This window comes from Hyalella azteca, unplaced genomic scaffold (assembly GCF_000764305.2).
Source record: "Hyalella azteca isolate HAZT.00-mixed unplaced genomic scaffold, Hazt_2.0.2 contig2766, whole genome shotgun sequence".
NCBI classification, from domain to species: domain Eukaryota; kingdom Metazoa; phylum Arthropoda; class Malacostraca; order Amphipoda; family Hyalellidae; genus Hyalella; species Hyalella azteca.
This window is the reverse complement of record NW_025933028.1, coordinates 100,354-124,628: the sequence shown is the minus strand read 5'-3', so window position 1 is coordinate 124,628 and position 24,275 is coordinate 100,354. Positions and strand designations below refer to the sequence as shown.

At 38.7% G+C, this 24,275-nt stretch overlaps 1 protein-coding gene across 8 annotated transcripts in view; it reads left to right on the top strand.

Moving 5' to 3' along the window:
- Positions 1–24,275, top strand: part of LOC108667474 (septin-7) — a 77,257-nt gene that overhangs the window by 34,832 nt on the left and 18,150 nt on the right. For 6 of the 8 annotated variants that reach the window (XM_018154504.1, XM_018154506.1, XM_018154503.2 and 3 more), the window contains 3 exons: positions 15,932–16,276; positions 18,943–18,975; positions 23,542–23,671. In XM_018154504.1, coding sequence (XP_018009993.1) covers positions 15,932–16,276; positions 18,943–18,975; positions 23,542–23,671 — 508 coding nt within the window. Of the gene's footprint in view, positions 1–12,448; positions 12,917–15,931; positions 16,277–18,942; positions 18,976–23,541; positions 23,672–24,275 lie in introns of those variants that run through there. The other 2 variants (XM_018154505.2, XM_018154501.2) reach the window with 2 other exon arrangements.

Here is a 24,275-nt window from a genome sequence, read left to right as displayed (position 1 = left end):
ACAAATATTTTTCTTCTTATTGAATTCCAATGGTATGAGGTACAAATATTTACGTATGACGTTATAGCTTGTATGAAAATTTATTGGTGAGAAGCATGCTAAGCTAGTCAGGAGAGCACGGATAAAATACACCGTAAGTTTTCTCTACCGACACTTTCCAAGAAACTGCAACCATAAACCGTGAAGAGTTATTATTTGGTGGTTGACTTCACTTTTACTGGAGTATTGAGATACACATGATTCACCTTTGATGCGTGACTCGTCAGCAGTTTGAGTAATCGAAGCGTATTCGCCACTCACACTTTCACCCATTCACTATATCGATGTCTTTGTTACACATGAAGAACTTGTTTTCTTGCATGCTCTGGTTTCTTACATTCTTTGTTTGGCTGACAGGTATTCAGCCCAGGAAGTGATAATGCACATTCTTGTGCGTTTTGTCTCGAATTTAATGATAGTCATTTGTGTAAAAAAAAATTCATAAACCTAACTTATTTTCACATGAGCCATTTATTTTTACTTCGAATGGAGCCTGCCTTTTTCCTCCGTATGCTGTGATTCAAGCTTCAAATAATTTTTTCTTACGTTTTGTTTTTGCAGCTCCGGTTGCAATTTCTTTAGTTTTTAGATATTTTTATGTACCTACCAAATCGAGAACCCAAATTTGGAATCGAATCAAACAGTTATTGGTTCAATTGGTTCATTTATTGCACAAGAAATTATGCTGATTCTTACTAATTTTGATATTATGTCATTTCTCATGGCATCCATGGTTCCTGCTAAATTTGAGGGAAATTCTCAACTAAGGGAAGACTTAGATCTCCCCCTTGATTATTCCTTGAATGACAATTATGTAGACCCAGGTAAATTCTCAGTTGGTGAAATGCGACCTCACTTCAATTAATATACTTGAGTGTGAACTTGCTGCTGTACCTGAAGTAGAACTCTGCATGGTTGGTGGCAAACGGGGTTGAGAGGTGACGATGTGAGGCGTTCTATTGTTATCACGTCCCCACTGACCCTCACTCCCACCTCCATCCTTCCATCTCCCCAGTGAATGGCGCCTACAATTCATTTTATAAGAGGAACATTCTTATGAACACTTCATTCAAGACTAGTAGCGAAGTTTTAGTATCTTTATATCTACCACCATCGTTTCTTCTCATTTCTTCGTAAGTCCTCTTTTCCCCTCAATCCTCTTTGTCCCTCTCATGTTCTCAGTTCCTCTTGATTTCCTGGTTCATCTATTCTCCTTCAACTGTCCTCGTTTGCGTCACTGTGATGTCGGTTTTCTTCCCACCAAAGCACCTGTAAAAGATGCTACTCCGCAAGCTCTGCATGCATTAGGGTACCCACACAGTGGAAGCAGGTTGCCAACGTGCTGGTTACCTGCTTATAGGCTGGCACCTGAAATTGAAATAAATAGGCCTGGTGCCGCCCTATTCGTACAGGTTTTCACTGTGAACACTTACATTATTATCCTATGTCCATTCTTGTGGCAGGTTGGAGCAGGTTGCCCTCGCGGGCAAACCTGCTTTCACTGTGTGGGTACCCCTACGCTTGCCGCTTACCGCGAGATGCTTGGTCAAAACCCATGCAGATCCTCTTGGTCGACTGTCGACAAAATTACTTGCGTTGCATATATTTGTTTCCGGTTGATGCTAAACGTGTACCGTATCATCACATGAGGTATATAATATATGTATGTCATGCCCAAAACAATTGAAGCATATTTGCAATGGCTAGGAATCTACTGAATTAACTAGTCTCATGAATTGGATGTTAACTATATCAAATTAATTATATTTTGGCCCGAGGATAATGAATATTCTTCTGTCAGGGGATAATAAATTGAGTGATTAGTTGGTTCAATTAGGTATGAATTCGGGTGAAAATGCGGCATGTTGTGGAGTGAGGGCTCCTCTCTAGCAGGGAATCGTAGTACATGTGAGGTTCTTTGTACGAGTTATCAAAGCCAAGGAAGATTTCCTATGCTACGGTTACTGCTATCTGTATCAGCACATGGCTGCGACGCATGTATGGGCAGAATATGAACTCAATGGGGTAGGTGGGACCACGATGGCAGAATTATAGAGGGCCAGCTATGTGTGTCGTTGATATAGTAGATTCATAGCATGTGTAGATGCGTTATCTACTGAACGCTACCTAAGCCGCTACAGCTGCGTAAACGCTAAAAGTCCTATCGCTAAGCCTGGCGACCGCACACGTACACTACCGCTTAGCTTATTCTTCATTCACGTTACCTTCACTTCGCCTGCTTTGCTGTTTCTGTACAACTGAGAAGCTCGATATTTTGCTTCTTTAAAGTAAATGTCTCGTACTTATTCTTTACTGAATTTGAAATTTGAATGTCTCGTGTTTCTATGGCCATACGTGAAAGAAACAAAGAATTTGAATAGCGTAATTTATACAATTGTACCTCTTTTTATTTGTTTGACAACCTTGTCATTTGCTGACACATCCATCTTGTTCATATAAATTCTTTTCAATAAATGTTCATTTCAATTTAAATTTTCTCTCCTTTCTATCTCTTTCTTCACTATAATATTTACAAATAATCGATTATATGACGGTGAGCTACGCGAGACTGTATAATTTTAAAAAATTAAAGGCTCCAGTGTTGATGTTATATTGAAGGTTTGTTTACAGCATCGTGGCTGTGTATGAGGTGATGTAAATATAACGAAAATTAACGACTTTGAGCGTATCTTACTATACAAACGACACATCCACGGTTACCCATTCAAATAAAACAGGTGACTGCAATCTCGAGACCTCATGGTTGATAGATTTTAATAGCGAAATTACTTACACAGATAATGTGCATCTAGTAACTATCTTACATATCTGGTCTTTTTATTGACATTAAAGTTAAATTGTGCTCATTTATGTGATGTTAAGACAATTTTACACTAAGGCCAATATTACTCAGAAATGTTTGATCAAACGATCTTGAATATAAAGACGCGTTTGTCTAAACTGTCCAACCGCACGCAGCGATGTTGGACGAGAAGCTTGGAGGTCCTGCAAATATTGCATCTCGTCTTATCTGCATGTCAGCTCGCGATGCTAAATATCAATTAGCAGTTCACAGACACGACCACCCTAAAATCATCTCTCATGTTAATTACTTGACGGATAAGCTCATTTACTTTCGTTTATACATGATTCTTCGCGCAGTATATCGCGTGGAACGTGACTGTGATTCTTCTCGACACTTTGCATCGATTTTTCCTTGCTATGAAATGTTGATAAAGCTGTTAGCGCGACTTTTTAGAGAGTTAAAAAAGGTAATATTATATGGTTTCTGCGTAGGAAGTTTAATTCATTCATTTGGAAGTTGAGATTATTATATTGAACCCCGTGAATCACATGTATGAATCTCGACCGGTATTACATCATCAACTGCATCATCAATGTCTTGCAATGTGCTAGTGTTGTGCTTGTTTCGGTAATTATACACGAGTTTTTGGTTATACATCAGTTTGTTGTTACTGCACATCTAACAGTGCAGCAACAACAGTGAACAAGAACCGAGTTATGTTTAAGATCACGTTATACTGTTTTGGCCAATTGTAAAGCAATTCATGATGTAATACAGTGCAGCAGCAACAGCGAACTAGACTGTGTTGTGTTTAAGAGCACGTCGAAGCAAGGCTTTCAGTGCTTGTCCCAATGCAGTCTGTGCCCTGCACTCACTCTCATAATGGGTCCCAGGAGGACCGCTAGTTGCTTGCTCGCTTGTACACCAGACCGAACACGCACGCATTTTATTTGTTGATCAGCTTGCATGCGTTAAGAGTTTAAATCGTCTTCTGTGAAGCACGCCACTACTTAACTTCTCAAATGGCTCCATCATACGTGACTTGCGTGGTGACTCACAAACTCGTGCAAAGTAATTTTACATGAAACTTAGCATTTACTCTAAGTACTGATAGCCGAATTTATGCGTTCTCGACAGTTTTCTGCGCACGGATCGTAGCGAGAATGGACAGTCCCTGACTGTAGGCTTTCAATATTTTAGAAAGTTTTCGTAACTTTGAATGATATTCTCTGTTTGCAGCCACGTGTGGCAGGGTTTTTATTTGTATATGATCGATTCGTTCAGCCCGCTTTGAGACGGCTTGCGTCGTCATTCCACTTCTTAAAACGTTTTTCTTTCAGCTATTGAGATGTATTTCAACATGAAACGTTAATGTTTGTAGTCGCTGCAGTTGCTTTGTGGCCTTGACGCATTGAGCTTAAATTTATTGTTGCTATACTCGAGGATCATGAAGTTCTACTGTGAATTCTTTTGTGAATTAAACGCATCTACGCAGCAAAACTGAACAATGGTTCTATTCATTATGCACTTCTAATTTCTCATGGTGCTTAACATACAGGCTCCTTCTGTAATCAATGAACTTGTTGCCGTGTACATGCATGCGAGTATTTTTGTAGCACGCAACCACTCGAGCTGCTGTCGTGTTCGGAGCGATGACTTGAGTGCTCTTCACTATGACGTGATAGACGTGAGTATCATCGTTGAATCTCTATCACGCGGCCAGTAATGACTGACTTCAATCATGTTGGCATCACTTTTCTATCAGAGATCCATCAGTCTCCCATCATCTAGAGCGTCAGTGCTCACTGAGTTTCTACAGCAGCAGTATTTTGGTCATCAGAAGTGTAAGGAGCAAGGTATTCCATGTGCGAAATTGCGATGGCAGCACAAGTGAGTCAGTCACCTTGATTAGTGATGTTACTGATGTAACATTTCTCAGCTACTAGCATCTTTCTTGGTCATTACTGTACAAATGGTTGACACATGTGAATAATTGATGAGTCTTGGGATGCACTTTCAAAGTGCTTCTGTTGCTCCATGTCTTGGTATCTGCCCCCTGCTAACTGCGCCGGCCAGCTCTGAGCCGGCCGTGGCACTGCTATAAACCGACCGTGATTTACATCAGGACAGAGCTGTACCTTAAGTTACAGACGGGTTTTCTTCTGATGCAGACATCTTGGGTGGCAACACAATAACGTCTGTTGTGATGTCTTGTACACTTCATATTTATTGTCGTTATGACAGGAACAAGGGTTATTGGGATTTTTTAGTCCAGTGAACTTGTCCAGTCGACTTCATCTGGAACCAAGATTAAATTTAATATTTTTAGTTAAAAGCTTGTCTCTCTAAATGAAATCTAAATGACGAATCATTCTACTTCTTGCGTGTAGAGCTGAAGATTAGTTCTTTCTGGCTCTATTCATCCCATATCCCATAAGTTGTTTAGAAATTATTTACTTGTGCTGTGAAGTGTACAAAATAGCAGAACTCGTTATAATATGTGCTGAATAAAGCAATCATGATTTAACATCGTTATTCATAAATAGGTGCCAGAAGAAGATTTCAAGTAATTAAGAATCATCTATAGTCCTTCAGAACGTCCTATTTTTGCCCACTTACTGCCTGGTATCTCAAGCTCGAATTGTCTCTCGGTGATTGCAGGCTTATACATTCAGATTTCATTGGCATGCTAGGATGAAATGCATAGTTTGGCTGATCAGTTTGAGACATTGTGAGCATTTCACGGCCACTGCAGTAGGCGCGTAAAGTGTCTGCATCACGACGTATGCCGGGAGAGCTGCAGTTTTCTAGAGCATTTCATACAGCATGCAGTATTCTACAGCATGCAGTATTCTACAGCATTTCATACAGCGTGCAGTATTCTACAGCATGCAGTATTTGACAGCATACAGTGTTCTACAGCATTTCATACAGCATGCAGTATTCTACAGCATTATTTGCGCTGGTTAGCGTTCACCCGTCGCTCGTCTTCAGTATAAAGCTATAGGGCGTTGCGTAGACTCCTAGCTTTTCTATATTCCAGCGCTCCTTGCTGGGGAAAATGTCATGTCATTCTCCATTGTTGCATGTGCAAGCCATTCGAAAATCGTTTTCAGCTTCCCTACTTTTTTGCGTTGTGTTGAAAAAAAACACGACTCAATTTTCTTCGTAAGTTCCAAAACGCGCTTGACTATTTATAAAAATGTATGCATAAATTATTTTCACAGTATTTATTGTAATCTATTTTAGTTTTACCAAGATTATCAGTGTTTCAACTAATGACGCTGCACAATTTTTTTAGCTTTGCTCATATTTTCCACCGTCATAGCTTCTTAGTTCAGCAGCCTAGCGATTGTCGTATAATATAAGCCTCTTCGCTCATTTATATATTCTCATATTTTTAGATTTCATTTATAAAAATTACTTCACGTCCTTGGTTCCCGGCTTTTTGCAACCTCATTTTATGATTATTTTATTTTTCTACCTTATTTCTCGACTTCGTTTCACCAACTCGCTTCCCAACCGCATTCCCCGATTCGTTTTTCCGACTTCATTTCTCAAATGTGTGCCTCTTACCGTAATATATTACAGCTAAATGACTGTCGACTTAATGAATTGATTTATTGGTTTATATACGGTACTCTTTATATATGTATGTATATGCCTGGAGGTGTGCGAAACTAGCTGCAGACACAGTGTGCTCATCGCTACCTGAGCGAGTCTTGCGTCACGCTTAATCTCTTATATTATATTTGTCACTCCGTAACAGCTTTCTCCCAGCCACTGCATTGTTTAAAGTTCCCTGTAATTACAGCTCGTATCTTTATGAGCTCTTCGGAAACAGGTTGTATATGGGACGTTCGTGGGTGGATGATTACATGTAATGCTACAATAAACTGATGATATCTAATGAATTATTATTTAAGTTCTTGTACTTTGTTTAGTTGATGAGTGAAAATGCGGTGCTGGAACATTTGTTCTGTCTTTGCTACTGTTTAAGGAGCATGTGTTCCGTATTACACGAATGTTTTTCAAAATGAATATTTTATTGAAGCCTGCGGATGAGCTTCTTGCAGCATAGATATAACTGGTAAAAAATTCAGAAATTAACGACCTAACCATTAATTTCTATCATTTCGAACGTTAACATATCAATCGACAATTTGGTATGTAAAAGTCGAACAAGCTCTTCGAGTACACCGTTCCATCCCTCTGGCAGAAAGCTGAACTTTATGCATTGCACTGATTCTTATCACGTCTGACGCATGCAATATTTAACCAGTATAAAATCTTATTATAATTATCGGCGGTCAACCTGCTGGCAATGCATGGCTACCGCTTACCTGGCCCAGATGCTATGCAGGTTAGGATTGCTTAGACCCTGTACGAGGCGGCATGCTAATATGGCGCCTCTCTCTTTGTAGACCGGCTGGCTACTTGCTGGCGTCGAATGTTCTGGCCTATATCCGCTAAACTAGTGGACATATACCACATATATATCCTCCTTAGTTGCCGAAAGATGAATTCTCCTGCAAGTATTATCATCATATTATCATTTGTTTTTTTAATTATCCCAACATTCATGCCAATCTGTCAGAAAAATTCAGTGTAGCATAGAAAATCCTTATATTCCCATACTTTCTGAACATTATTGTCTGTTATTTTAATTGGTCGTAACATCATTATTAATCACCGTCATTATCACCGACAATTCCAGCAATAATATAATTCAAACACCAAAGTCCAAATTTAGAGTAAGATCCTGCTGTGCATATATTTAACTGCCGAATTAAAACACAATTGGTTCACTATATGGCTGCAATCTGAGTAAATCAAGGATTTGATAAGCTTCAGAAATTAGTTACTCTTTATCACTCAAACCCTTTCGAGCCTTTCATAATCGCCTTTGTTCTTCGTCTGCATTTTCGTTACTATTACAATGAGAAAAATGCGTCTATTGCAATAAGAAGAATTGTGTCAGTAAAACGCGAGCAAATATGGGTGCCAATGCCATACATGATTCTTCAATGGGGCTGGCGCCAAGCGTCTCGAGTTCAATTGCATAGCGTCATTTCTCCCAGTGGCTAAGATTGATTCTTCACTGAATGATTTATATGTGGCCGTGTAGAATCATGTAGTACAGAGATGCTGTGTCCTGGTACAGTGTGTACTGAAGTGTCGGGCTTGTGTGCTCTGGTGTGTTTGATTTAGCCTGTGATGAGTCGCCGCCTCTCTACTAAAGCCGATCGCATTTCACTTGCCTCAATAACTTCAAGATTCTCTTTTCACTGACTGCTCAATGCATGTCTTTAATATACTCGAGCTTTTATTCCAAAAATAAATGAACCCACGACGTTTATGTAGTGTTGCGTAACGCTGCCTATTCACGGCGGTAAACACTACACCCTACTTCATGCCGAGGCTCTGACTTGCGTCTTACTACGTCGTAAATTATTAGGTTATATTTACTTGAGCTTTGTGCCCAGTCTTCAAAGCTTCGTTGTTCGCCTTATTTTTCCTTCACTATCAGATTGACGCTGGTGGGCCCCTCAGATCACCGTATGTTCATTTAATTATTATTTCATCTTAATATTATTAGATTAATATATTATTATTATTGATTTCTGAAGTAAATATCTAAAATTATATTATTATTTTTGAGGTAAATGAAGACTCTGAGCATAACTTCATTTAATTACTTCATCTTTTCCTTGTTTTCTGACTGCATTGGAGAGCGGGGCAGCTAGGCTGCGTTGCCGAGTGCCGTCGTCGATGAGATATTAAAGGGCTAGCCGCCCCGGGCGTCTAGTGCTGCTTAGCTCTAGCCTCTGTAGACCCCTTGTTGTCAGGCAAGTTATTTGAGTCTTCAGCTATGCATTTTTGGTAGGAATAATAATAATAAAAAAATAATTAATATGTAGGAATACCCGGTATATGCTTACCATTTAATGTAGGGAGTAATTTCAATGTTGGATAAGGAGTCGGAAGGATTTTTCCACGTAATGAGAACATATATTCTCTAAATTCTGGTAAGAATATCATAATGATTGAAGACAAGCTCCGTTTAGGCTGAGAATTATGTTTGAGTGACGTAATTATACATATTCAATTTTGGTTCTTGATGCCATTGTTTTCTTGTCGTCGACAATCGAGGATCTTTGTAGTTATTTTTTCTGATGGCTGCTATTGAATCGTTACCCCAATGACCATAAGTGCCCATTTACCACACCATTATTGTGTCATCTGACACAAGATTTTACCCCTTAGTCGACCTTGGCTTTGGTCTTCTAGTGAGTTACCATCACAGATGTGCTTCTCTCTGCTAAATAGTCCAATTTAGTTAAGGCATACATTTGTTAATGCCTTCTTCTTAATTACTGATTTATTTAATCGATCGTGGATGCACTTCAAACAGTTATTTTATCTTGGGTTTTAAAGTTCATTTGTTAATAGATTGCAGTTTATCGTGGAACTTACCTCGTGCATTATTTTTTATCGTTTTATATTGTTTTGTTGCACCTGCAGCACCTCGTACATTTATTCCTGATGTATTTATATGCATGCAGCAGCGTATAGCTGAAGCGTGCAATGATGCGTATCGTTGTTCACGTCACCACAATTGTTATGGCGCCTTCACCTACAGCGATGCAACCTCCCCCGTGGGGCGCGTCTGGGGTCGTGATGGTATCATGGTCGCTTCATGCATAGCGTCTTTAGAGATGCCATACATCCTTAAAAATGCTTACCAAACTGAGTAAATAGTCTTGGAAGTAATCAGTTAATTTGCACTGCATGATTGGAGGTGAGCGTTGAAATTTAGTAGTGTGGATCAATTATTCTAACATTGATTGCAGATTGGCCTGCTTGCTGTGGAACGATCAAACGGCTCACTATGTGGAACAGTCTGGGAACCGCTGCAGTGAATGAAAAATTATCAACTTTATTGTGTGTAGCAGAGAAACTTGTTGGATTGACTCAGAAAACTGGTGGTGTCACTTTAATTTGCTGGTCTTGTTCTAACCGTCTTCTTTAGGCATCTCTCCAAAAATTCTCAACAATCATTTTCCAAGGCTATGAACATGACACTGTGTACTGGTACATGCCTGAGGGTATATACATATCTCTACATATTTGCTACGTGATTGTGACTATGAACATAACACTGCGTATTTCGTACTTGCGTGAGAATTTACTAGCGGTGCACTACAGCTCGTGTATGTGTAGGTGTAACTAGAGGCTGGGTGGGGTAGACAAGGGGTCTGAGATTCCTGAGGTGACCACAAACCATGCATGCATTCCCTACACCCCAAGATCGCCAACCTGCATTCCTGCCCTCCAGGGATGCTGCCTAGCAAGCACTGCTCACTACCACCGTCTATAAATTAATGCGAAGATCACATCGATTTCAGTGCAATAGTTCCAGAATTAGGCTCAAGCTTTTGTTCATTTTCGGTCACTTCCGAATTTTTAAAATAAACTCTTTATTTAGTTAGTAAATTTTTTTATTTTTTTATGATATGGGTATTCATCCGTTGCTGATTATTGTGAGTTGAAATGATATGTGGAAAATATATGAGCTCTATGGTACTATATGGTAACCCTCTCTTATGTTGAACGTTCCGGAGCTCTGAAATTATTCGTTGTTAAAATAGGATAGAGCTAGAGCTATGTTGGGCAGCTTTTCATTTTGACGATATTTTAAATACTACTAATTTATATAAAGAAACGCGTGCAAGAATAGATAATAAATTTGAAGCGGGAAGTGTAACTTGTATGTCATTTGATGATCTCGTTAGTTTAATCTTGTTATTATCAAGGGTATCATATTATCATAAACCTGATCATGTCTCTGATTTTAATACATGCGTTCATTGAAGTCGTCCCATTGCCTAATGCGTCCTAATGCACTGTGCTCGTATTCGTAGTAATTGATGTTCCATTTTACTAGCGATATTGGTCACATATATATACATGTTGGACCAACATATATGTTGGTCCAGCACCTATAAGGGAGACCACGATCCTAACTTAGCTTTGATCGTCATTTTTTAGGTTATTGACGACCTGAGTGGTGATTGTCTTACTTGAGGTATCTCGTTATTTTGTCTTGTATATGGCCGCTGATTGGCAGTCCGCTTTTAGATGGTCATCGTAGCGACCTGCTAGAGCTCGGACACTGAACAGAGGTCTCGTTATGAACGCGTTTGAAGTGGGCACTTAGCAGCGGTATGCTGCTGCCCTGATGCATTATTGCATTATGTGCGTCGCATATCTTGTGTCGAAGCAGCTGCATGTGTGGTCAGTGCAGCTGCATACCGCTGCACTGTCTGCATTATTGCATTCTGTGCGTCGCATATCACGTGTCCACGTAGTAGGTACACGTATGGCCATTATGCACATCTTAGATGAACTGCATCGAAAATTTTAATATTGTAAAACAACAATTTCTAATATATTAAATGCTTTGTCGTTATCGGTTGTATCGGGTGTTTGTCTTTATTTTGTTTCTTAGTTTTGCAATAGATTAGACTGGGCTTTGAGTGGCATAGTCATAAGTTGCCTGTATTGTGAACCATTTTCCGTCCAGTTTTATAACTCGTGAGGCACCATTTAGGGTTTGGCGAATGAGTGTAGCGGCTATATTTAAGTACAGCTTAGCCACGGCAATCTTTGGCCTCATATTTATTTTATTGTACACGCTGTTGGCTTGAAAGCATAAGAGCGGTTCCGCTCACTTCATCACACGCTGCCCTAATTAGTGTGCGGGTTTTACTGTACAAGCTGTTTGGATAGAAGCACCAGCGTGTGTCCTCACACTCATCACACTCTGCCCTAATTAGTGCGTGGTGAAGTGCATGTGCTGTGTAGTAGCAGGCGGTTATCTGTATAGGCTTTCCTGTGTGTGCGGTCGTCGCTCGTGCTGAGTTCACGGGCGTCAGTGCAAGGCTGTGTCTAGTGTGATCATCACCGCTGTCTCCGTGTGCGCTTATGGCTAGTGCTTCTAAAATATCTTCTTGTTACATAATTTAGCATGCCATTAGCAACATGTTTATCCTACGAAAATTTAAATCTTATAGTTTATATATATTGACCTTTTTCGTGTCACGTTTCCATAAATTTGATAATCTTCCCATTTTCCACAAGTCTGATGAGAAGCAGTGGCTCTTGAGCTTTGAGGTTTCAACAATTCTTTTTGATTTGTATCACTAAGTCTGAGGTCGCGTGTTCTAGAATAAGAATGCTACTGCTGATTCATCGAAAGATCTAGTGCACGATCCATCCTACTGACCATTGACTTGCAATTCATCTAGTTCTTGAGCGGTCGTCGTCACGTTTGTTTATCAGCTTTTCTAGGGCAGTTTTATGTGTCAAGTGAAGAAGAATGACTAATGAGATGTCATCTAATCAAAAGCAAGAATATATATGTAGGATGAAAGTTATGACAGTGGACTGGTTCTGCGCTACAGATAAGTGATGAAAAGAACTATATCATGCACTGACCATTTAATATGAACGATGCACATACTTTTTTTTGTACATTCTTACTATTTTTTTTGCCGATGCCGCAGGTGCAGTACCTTAGACAGGAATGTGCTGATGAAGTTTTATGCTGATAAAACGTGTTAAATTCTTTTATAACGCATAAAATATTGATTTATCGTCCTGTTTTTGATAATATCAAGAAGATATTGCGCATTTCAGACCCAAGAATTTACTGGACTTTCCTTTCTCTGTTGTAAGAACGCGAATTGTGTTGACTTTGTAAATTAGACGTGGAAAACAAATGTTTATCTTCTCAGGTTTCGCTGACATGAGTTCTTAGCAGCGGGTGCTTGAAATTCTAAACGACTCGACTCTTCAGTGTCGTTGCGCGTGCTTTCTTTAAGAGTATAAATATTGTGTCTCTGTGGACGTTACACTTATCAGGTTTGACTTCCCTGAGCTACTCTGCAAATTTCCAGTCTGTGGGTCTTATATATGCTTTAGGTTAACCAAGTATAAAATTCTGAGTGTCCAGTGATTGCCTTCAAAAAGCTCATAACCAGCGGAAACATGCCGTTTGGCGTTACGGTGAGTTATTCCGATTAGTGTTTTGTTGCAGCGTTAGTGTTTGTTGCAGCGTTAGTGTTTGTTGCAGCGTTAGTGTTTGTTGCAGCGTTAGTGTTTGTTGCAGCGTTAGTGTTTGTTGATTAGTGTTGTTTTCAGGTGTCAACTGACTTTCTATTTGCTGAGATAAAAATTTACATTATTAATGCGCCGACGTTTAGAGTCTCCCTTTTAGGCTTACGCGTTGTCCAATGTTTGTCATTATTGTGATGAAACTCAAATGAAGGCGAACAGCTTCCTTGTTTCGCAATGAAGTCTTGAGAGCTGCCATCCGCTTGAAGTGTATCGTATTACGGCGAAGACCACTTTAATTTCATGACTTCTCCTGAAGCGGATTAAATCATGTGTGTCGTGGAAATTAAAATTTTTGTCAGTCCAAAATCTAAATGCTGCTGTGAAGCAGTTACCAGTCATTAGGCTTCAATTTTAAACGCTAACAGATCAACAAGTTCTTATGGAAAATGAAATGACTAGTTGATTAGATTAGCATTTCAATTTTTCACAGTTTTTGAAGACTGACTCGCCATTCCCGATGAAAAAGTAGTGCGGTCTCGGTGGTGGCTACGTAAATCAATTTTTTTTATCTCAGAACGAACTAAGGTGTTAACCTCTCCGGATCAGTGTTGGAAGAGTCAACCTCTCCGAGTCAATCAAATCAACTCGAGCACGACTAAGCATCAGTCAACAACCATCGTTGAGTGGGAAATAAACCGTGCAGTCAATTTCAATCGACGTTAATTGCACAAAACGAGATCGTTCAATAAACCTAAGATCCTAGTATGAATTTTATGCCTACTGTTTATTCGAGAATATGCCATCAGGACCTCTGGACGCGAATTGTATTCAGATTCTTAGTCTGAAGGCTTAATTGTCCGGTCATAAATTAAAATTACGACGTTACCAAAGACTTGTATAATTTATTGATATCCTGATGCAGGTTTATGAGATTACCTTCCCCATTCCGCCGCACCTCCCAGCAATTGTTCGGAGAGAACCATGGGTCACAGGTCGCGGCCATATGGCTGGCGCCTGGTTCTGCTTGGTCGTCATTCCGGTTTTGTAAGCATTGACCAGCATGCAAGCACCTGTTGTGCATTTTTCTGCGATTGAATCCGAGCGTCCACTATTTCGACTTCTTGCTAAACTGTTCTATAAGTTTGAAATACCCTTTATTCTTACTCCTAAAAAACACCATCATTCCTGTAACGATTATGGCGACAGGACTTAGTTCAAAACAAAGAAAAACACTCGCTCTAGCTTACATTCATGGAAGTGAGCTTGCGAGGATGCCACGTGTGCTGAGTATATACGAGCAGCATTATCTGCAGTTGTGAACCACGACGGATGCGGTACGAAACTAGCTTGCCGTTGAACAAACATAAAGTCGCGTCAGTCAGGCCGCTCGTCGAACGACTGTCGTCCGACCAAAGAGCGACTGTTATTTCTAATATATGGGTCCGCTGAGTGTTCAGTGTATCAGTGTGGTAGCGTCTCGTGTCAGTTTTTGACGTTATCTTTGTATTGCCATGAACGTGGGTCCGTTTGGCTTTACGTTTTGGGATTTCCCCTCAAATGTGCTAATCTTTGCTACAAGTTTGAAATACATTTTAAATCTCAGCTTGTAAGCGGGAATTTGCTAAATCCTTATGAATTTTTGTTTAAGGTCACTCGAAGTAGTAGAAAGCGATTTCTTACTTATGGTTTAATTGAATAATGCGAGTTAGCACGATATGGTTCTCCAAATATTTTAGTTCCTGCGTAAAAGTTTTGAAAAAATAAATCCCGCCGGTAAATACAAAGGTATCTCGATATATGACGTTGTGGTATATAACGTGCTCGTTCCCATAATTTAATTACTACTAATCATATCTCGTTCTGATTAGATAAATTATTTCAGGTAAGCAGGATTTCATTTATTAGCAGCAGTTTTTCGCGTATGGAAATGATTGTATTGTGTGTGTTTTGTTCGTTAACAATGAGGTTTGAAATTTTTAAAATCATTTCCGGACTCAGTCACTTATTACATTCATTTATTGGTGGAGTGCATTACAAAGCGGTCTGCATGCATTAGGGCTCTCCGCGTGCCAATGAGAACGTGAAGCAAGTGAGTTTTTTCCTTTGCTTTTGCAGTGTTTGACGACTGCCTGCTGTCACTGCCAACTTGCATTATAATGCTTACCGACTTGGTCAGCCATGAGGTTATATCTAGTGTTACACTGCGCCCTACCAGACACTGCAACTCTCGTTCTGCTCGTGTCTTGTGTTGCATCGGGGCACCGCAACTCTCGTACTGCTCGTGTCTTGTGTTGCATCGGGGCACCGCAACTCTCGTATACTGCTCGTGTCTTGTGTTGCACCGGGGCACCGCAACTCTCGTATACTGCTCGTGTCTTGTGTTGCACCGGGGCACCGCAACTCTCGTANGGGTATTGAGAGACGAGGATGTCATCTTGGGTATTGAGAGACGAGGATGTCATCTTGGGTATTGAGAGACGAGGATGTCATCTTGGGTATTGAGAGACGAGGATGTCATCTTGGGTATTGAGAGACTGCAGCTGCAAGCCGCACGTCGGCGGAAGGTCGAAAAATCGTGTAGGTTGAATCGGTAACTTTTTAAGTTCGTGTTCAAATCCCGCGTGTTCAGGCCTTGTTGTGGACTTGCAAAGCGTTAATACGACGTATTGTGTTGCTGCATTCGCTTCCTGCATCGGTGAATTTGCCCGTCAGGCAAACTTCGTCCAAACATCGCCGATTGTTGATTTCAAGGCAGGATGTGTATACCGACGACGTGCTCTGAGGTCGCAATTTGCCACGACATCATTTGAGACGTTGAATTAGGATGTTGTTGTTTTTTGTTACTTGATAGCCCGACTCATTAATCTAGTATTAATAATCTTATTTATACTTAAACGTATATCAGTTTTATTCATTTTATTAAAATGGGCACTGTTGTAATGTATTTAATTTTTTTTGGTACAGCTGCAGACTAAGCGCGAGATGTTCTTCAAGTCGGACAGCACAGCATCTGCTGGGGGTGGAGGTGGTGGTGGGGGAGGTAATCCTCTAGGTCCCCCATCTACAGCTCCCCCAGCTCCCCCTGTGTCTGCCCCCACTTCAGCCCCTCCCCCACCCCCCACCACCACCACTGCTAACCCCACACCAACACCCGTCACTAATCACGTAAACAGCAACGCCACCAACAACGCTACAAACAACGCTACCACCAACAATGCTCCTGATGCCAAGACCTCCGTAGCGTCCATCAAAGAACAACTGCTCACTACCAAAGACAAGAAAGACCACAAGGATGAGGAGAACAAAGAGGTCAGTCTTCTTCTACTGCGCATTTGTTGTTATTATATTTGTTTGATTTAGTAATCATCGTCTTGGCGATCTAACGCATCATTCACGAATAGTATTTTCATTATGGCTCGTCATTTTGGTGTAAGATACTAACTTTGTGTAAATAGTTCAAAATCATTCACATAGTATTTCATTCATTCATAGTATTTTAATTACGGCTTGTCATGTTGGTTTAAGATACTAATTTGTTGTAAACAGTTCAAAGATAATTCTTTATCATGTACACGCAATATTTTCTACCTAATACATTATGTATAAAAATTCTAAAGCTTATTACATAGTAGTTGCGTATTTTTCCTGTTACATCGTGTAAAAATACTATTTTGATATTAATATGTCGCTGCGTTCAACATCCGCTTTGCTGCTATTATTAACTAAAACATGCACGTGTTTCAAGCGAAATGATTTCAAAGATTGCATTCCTGAATAACAGTTGTACATAAATATTAAAATATCCTCTATTTTTTAAACAATTTTTATTGGCTCATAAGCTTGAGCTAAATCTCCACCCTCAGCCTTTAACTTCACCCAAATCGAAACTATACGACTCTACTTCAAACATCGCTGTGCTCTAAGAAATTTTATTTTGTATGACTTTGAAATGAGAACGTGTCATGAAGTTTCTCATTAAGTTTCACAATACACAGGCCGCTATATAAGCATTCACAAACTTCACGCAACGCAATTCACTATTTGTGAGTTGCGCCTAAATAACGCGCCCTGTCACGTCCAACCGACCGAGGTCGTGTTGCGTGTCCAGTTCATTTACTTTCTGGTGTCGCTACTTTTCCTTTAATGTTATCACGATCGCGACCCTTTGCACTGTTCATGATCATGTACATCAATGCTTCTTTTAATTAAAATTTGTAAAGTCTTGATGCAAGGCAACAATATTCCTGGTATCCAATACAGCGTTGCTTTTTAATGCAGCGATCTAATTGTTTATGTATATCCGTGTTATTTTTGTCGGTTTTTAGAATGGATTTTGTACGTTTGTTCTTTGTGGGCTGTAAATTCAAGGTGTGCAGCACTTACTTTTTGTGTTCGGGTCTACTTGCGCTGGCTAATTTACTTGGCGAATTCATTGTTCTTTTTTAAATATATTTTTTTCATTTATGTTTTATTTAAAAGTTACTTCCAAGATAATAACAATTGACAGCATTATTAACTTTTCTGTATCATATGTATGGAAATAGGCTTAAACATGATGTGATATTTTAAGTTATTAACATCACTTACATTATGCCATAATAATAATCTATTTTTTGTTTGATTTAGTTTTGACAGGACTCTCCCTACTTTCTTTTGCTTGTAATCACTAGCCCTGAATGACGTAGTTCAATGACAACCATACAAATTTCAGTACGTAAATGACTTCCCTCAAATATAAGTTATTTTCCCTCTTTGCTTGGATGTACGCGTGACATATACTTGATAATTCTGATGGATAATGGGTTCACGATCATCGTGATACTGGCTTCTTCCTGTAACGTTGGCAGATTCAGTTAAGACTGCCTGCTGATCGTGGTTTCAATTAGATAAATTACGAGAATATTAGAGGAGATGGCTCCGTGTGATCAATTTGTAAACCTGGATGTTCACTGTGTAACTCAAAATTAGGTTAAAACTAATGCGTTTGAACCAAATATGGGCGTTAAATCCAGAGAGATCGTTTTATTCTGGAATAAATTTGCAGGGGAAGTTTTGATAAAGTTTTATTAGAATATAACTGCTGTTGCTCTGTAATACATCGTTGCGCCTGTTTTATCCATTTGTACGAAAAACGACATTCGTGGGCCTCATGTTGACTCGTCGACTCAATGTTTGTGATTGGGTAAAATTTAATTTTTTTAATTCATCACTTCCATAACTAAGGCCATTGGGGATGTGCACACCTTCTATATCCTTTCAGTTTCAGTAATTTGCTGATACGCTGTGACACAAATTTGTTTATACGCTTTCTTAATTGAGTTTTTTTCTTAATCGTTTAAACACCTTAACGTGTGCTTCTATTCTAAAGCTTTATTATAATAACAGAAGCTCGTAAGTAAATCTTTTTCGATTAATCCCACGCTCCTTGATTTACTTTATCTGTCGTTATCTTGAGTTGAATTTGTGTTATCAGTTTTCTTTCATACTTTTATGATGAAACAATACTTTGAGTATTTATTTCTTATTTTTTGCTTCCTTAAATTTTGATGCTTCCTTCAATTTTGATATTTTAAATGTAAGTTTGAAAAGTTTTCAACGTTAAATTTTTTCACTCTTCCATTGCAAAATGCTTAATACTCATTTCTAGCGTATGCCAGGCATTCAACTTGATTTAGAAGATAATACAATTATTTTTATTTGATGATTTTCCCCATTGTGTCGATTTTCCCTCTTTACCCGATGCAGCCACGGAACTTGATTTGTTCCGTGGCTGCATTCATGTATTGTAGGATATGACGTTATGTCTTCCATTATTCTGTTATTGGGTTGAAGGGTCTTGACATTTTTTTAGTATCCGCTTGCAAGTTATACACATGAAGATTTTAAGTAATATTTTGCGGTTTAGATTTTTTATTAACTGCTAACTTTTCAAGCTTTGATTCTAACTTGTTTCGTTCGTATGGTGGCGGCACTAGAGCAAGCAAGCTGCCAAGCCTCCAATCAAAGACGTGAGTAATTCCCGCTCCTAACATTTACTAGCACAGGCTTCCCAAACTGAGTTTAAATTACCCTCTATCTATTCTATAATCTATTTATTGGTGGTAATCTATTTATTTTGGTGGTAATGGAGCGATGAATGTTTTTTCCTTGTCGTATATGTGCCCTAATTTAGCCCTTTATGGCTATAACGACACTATTTGTTGAAAGGGTATAACGGTGCAGAATGTGGCATGCTGGTAATATAATTAGACAGTTTGGGAACCAATGCCGTATGAGAATAACACACTTGAGAGCTTGTCGTACTTTCCCGCACTTCTTTACTGTCGTAACGTCCAGCGAATCGTACGTGAATTTGCCCCATTTCATTGCTTTGGATTTGGTTTGTTCCGATCCCTAATCTGGCACGTTTAATTGAACGCTTTGATTCATACACATTCTGCCTAATAATTTCTTTGCTTTGTTCATAAGATGAATTTCAATCTTGAAGCTTACAAATTGTGTGATTGCATTTTCAACAGTAGATAATTATAATGAGGTTTGAGCATTTTACAAATCCAACTATTTGTGAAGCTTGGTCCCTAAGTTGTAACCAAGCTGACTCTCACTAAGGAGTAAAAAATATTCCTATGGCAAAAAAGCCAAACATAAGGATTATTTTACTCACAAAAATGGGTTAGTTGTAAATTAAATCCTACAATCTTCCAATGAGCCAAATTCACTCGTGATTTTTTCTGTACCTGTCGATCTTCTGAAAACGCACTGTTGCGGACAGTTGTCCTGTCGGAACGCTACGTTCTCTTCTATTGCTGGCACTTCTCGTACTTCTGAATAGAAATATTGTGATTGCTGGTCTTCGTGATGATGCATATTAGGTCTTCCGAATAATTTCCCGACTCAGTTCATGCATGCTTCCGGTCCGGGGGATCACCACCTGTACTAATTCAGTCTCCAGGCAATCAGACATTTACGTTATGTAAAGTGCGATTATATCTAAGCCTGGCTCAATTAAACACGACTGCTCAATTTTATTTTGGCTTTCTATTATTTTACTTTTTTTTCTTGTTACAATGTATCTTTGACTACTTTTTCTCAAGTGTTTAGTTTGACCTGTGCATACATTCTTCGCCATGTGGACATTCTCATTGTAACCGCTCTTTGTGTATCGGGTTTCTCATTTTCATGATCTTGACTTCGAACAACTGTAATTTCTTGGCATTACCCTTCATCATGCATACAAGAATAACGACCTTATTTGTAGTGTCATTTTTTATATTTTTCCGTTTAATATTAGCTTAAGTTTTATTTGTCGTGGAGAAGTGTAATCAATGTTGAAATTTTCAGTATATTACCTTACTGACAGAATCATCTCGCACATGTATAAATAATTGTTGTTGTGTAACCCAGTCAAAATTAGAAGCAGTGTAGGAGCTGGGCCGGCGCCGGACCAAGAGCACGATAGAAGCATGAGGGAAGCAGGAATCCAGCAAGGATGTCCGCTTATTACGGGGTTCAAAACGTTCTGCGTAAGGCCTTATTTGGGCGCTGGCGCTCGGCTGCAACGAATCAGTCCTGCCGGGCTCCGGCTCACTTACAGCCGACACGCCCTATACGCTGCCCTATACCTGCTCTCTACAGGCTTACTTTATTTTCTTTCGGGGATAACTAAAGAATTCTGTCCGCACAATTAAACGTTTATTATACTTTTTTACACATTTACATAACCTATGCAAAAAGATGGATTGGCAGAAACGCCGCTTAGAGAATGATATACTACTGGCTTTATGCATCATACATACTCGCAATAATCAGCAATAACACATTTATGAACATTATTCTATATTCTGGTACAACTATTTCTGACAAAAATTCAGCAACATGTTAAGACACTGAATATACACACATCAATAATGCAAAGGGCAGAGCAAAGCGTAAAAATAGGATAAAATAATTAATGCAGTAGTCCTCAATCATAAGTCATATTAACGAGATTAAATGATCGGTTATCTCCTTCCTTAACAAAAAAATTCTCAAACCCATATTAACCGATGTAGCAAAAAATATATCATTATATTTCGATGCAAGAACTAACATCAACGTTAGTTCAGCGTTACCTCAACCGTCCTACCTGTTAAAGTAATACGTTTCAACAGCTTCAAATTAATGTCTGAATCTAGATATGAAAAGGCTATGGCCGATTTGCATTTGGTATTTATATAAACACATTAATTGCAAATCGAGAAATCGTCATAAAAAAAGATCAGTAAATTAAGGCGTTAATTAAGAAGATCACATTTGATAAAATAAATAAAAAAAAATTATGGTCAAATTCACACTCGATTATTAATCTAATACCAAAGAATACAGCATAAGCCATCACGTTCACTAGACCACGACATTCAACAAACGAGAAGAAATGATGTAGATCACTTGATTATTCCGAGCACTATTTAGAAAATCAATTTGACTGAATTTATGTCAAAATATTTTTGATAAATATTTCTTATCAATATTTATAGTTTATAGCCTGTTACGAACTGTTTGATTTATTTCAGGAAATCAAACAGTTTTTCAGGAGGAAGATTGTTGATTGTACCTAGATGCAATATGGGATTTATGCTAATCATTCCATATGGAATACCTCTCTTTACGTTACAATTCTTTTAAAAACTCATCTATTGCTTTTATATTCTTCGACAAGAAAGTTTTTTAATACATTTTGTCACCACCGTATAATATGACATACAAATCGTGAGCAAGATAATGTGTGCTTCGCCATGGAACAACATTATGTATTATGACGTATAGTTGCGATTTCAATAAACATAGTATACAAGACGTTTAGATAAACTAGTTGTCAACATAGAAACTCATTCGCTCTCCCACTTCTTACCAAACCCCCCAATTCACCCCTATTGATATCCTGCTCTCACACTGCCTCAAAACGGACACGGACGGCAAGCCGTTGCCTATATATATGACGCTGTGAAATTCCAGCCAATATGCGGCTGCTCCCTGTCTCGATTTTTAACAAGGGACAGTTTCCTGAGATTCCTGCTGCAATGCTGCTGCTAAACTGTTCTTCTGCCGTGAACGGCGCAGAATGCGTCTCCGAAATTTAACTGGGAAACTCATTCCACCCATTAGGCAGATGCGTATTTTATCGTGCATGTATATTTCAGGGCTTGTCGCCTGATGTATCTGCGTGCATGACGAATTCTTCGTTTCCTTTTTTGGCGCTAGATGCACTACTTCATTTCCGCTGCTTGTACTTGTTAATTTTAATAATAATAATTCTAGCTTTTCAGGCCGAAAGACCCTGAAATTCTATAAAAATTTTGCTCAGGTTTCAGACTAATGACGATAGTGGCACCAATACTTCAACTTTATAACGCTTGGCGGACTCGTTTAGATGATGTTTTTATATATTTGTTTTTATTCTTGCCTATTATTTAAAAATATTTTTATCATGTCACTTAAAATTCTTCCATTCTCATTTTCGTATTGTTATTATTTTCTTCCCCTATAAGTTAAGTTATTACTTATTTAGTTCTTGCTAGGTTCATTCCGGCAGCTCACTTCTATAAAAGACAATTTTTCTTTTGCATGTACATGATCGGGTATGTATGCAAAACAATTATAGTTTTCCACAGAAACACATATCCGATCTTATCAATTTGTTATATAACAATATGAAAAATTATTCCTGGTTAAATTAATTTCTCTTAGTGTAACTCTGCGATCCCTGCAAAGCTTCATTTTTATTCTAGAAATAATATACATTTAAAAATTACTTTTTAAAGACAACACTTCCAAAGAATCCAGTATCTCCAATCTTACAGATGTACAATGAATTTCTTGTTTAATTTCCGAATATTAAAAAATTAACTTTTAAATTTTTTTATATATATAATTTTTTAGTATATAAATTTTTTTCATATTATTTATTCTGTTAATTGATTCATGTATTGCCTCTGACTTCACACAAGTGTGCAAAATTTCAAATCAATTAGACAGGTAAAGGGTGTCTAATATCAATTTAAGATTTGTAGATGACAACATTATTTTTTCAATTTTTTTTAATATTGAAAAACAATTTTTTTACTTTTTAAAATCATTTATTTTGACATTTGATTCATGCATTGTCTCCAACTTCAAACAAGTATGCAAAATTTCAGATCGATAGGATAAGTAGAAGTGTGTTAAATTTCGATTACAAGATTTGTAGCAGACAGACAGACAGACAGACAAACAGACAAACAAGAAGTGAAGTTAAAGAGTTCTAATCGTTATTAATGAATGAAAACGGATGCTAAGGAAGAGTTCATGCGTCAAAAGGAAGTCAAAACATTGCTTATGATAAGAGTAGTTTCACAATGCTTGCGAAATCCTTTTTTTTGTAATGATGAAACCATTATTATTGGTTTCCTTTCTTCACAACTCACAGAGAACAAACGACAACTTATCAGGTAAAAATGGAAGCCGACAATCGCATTTAGTTGAGAGTAGACTTAAAAACCGTGCAAAATACATTACATAAGAACATTATTAATGGCATGTTTCTGTACCACGAACAGAAAACAAACGCGAAGGAAGTGTTCAGGCGGCAACGGGAAGTCGAGGGCTACGTAGGCTTCGCCAATCTCCCCAACCAAGTGTACAGGAAGGCCGTCAAGAAAGGATTCGAGTTCTCCCTCATGGTTGTCGGTAAGAGTTTCATGCTTTACCCATGCGCTTATCCATAATTAATGCTATTTATTTATATCCATTATTAATGCCAGTTCTTGAAGTGTGTGAGCTAGCATTTCGGTTCGTAATTTGTCGTTTTTATTTTTTGTTTGAGATGTGGTACTACATTTTTCTTTCAATGGGCTGATATTTGACATCTATCTTGATTAATATTGTAGCGATCAAATGATGAGCATTGGTGGGCTAGGTTAGAGGAGCGCATATTCTTAAAGCATGTCGTTGCATGAGTATGTGACACGCGTGCGTGTACAAGCGTGTGTGCGTGTACGTGCGTGTGTGCGTGTACGTGCGTGTGTGCGTGTACGTGCGTGTGTGCGTGTATAAGCTTGTGCACCGTGTGTCCGTGTGCAAGCACGATGTGTATGTTTGGTGTGCGTGTTCGGCACAGGTATTGGTATCGTGTGTAGGTGTGTAGCAGTTTTCACTCACGCTTGGAGAAGACGTTATCGATCACGGCTCTCCTTTCTGAAGGCGACTGTCCCTTGTCGCTCGTTTCTTATTTTCTTTGCGGTGCTGTTCGTCTCCACCGCAGAATTTATGGCATCATCAATAGAAACGTCAG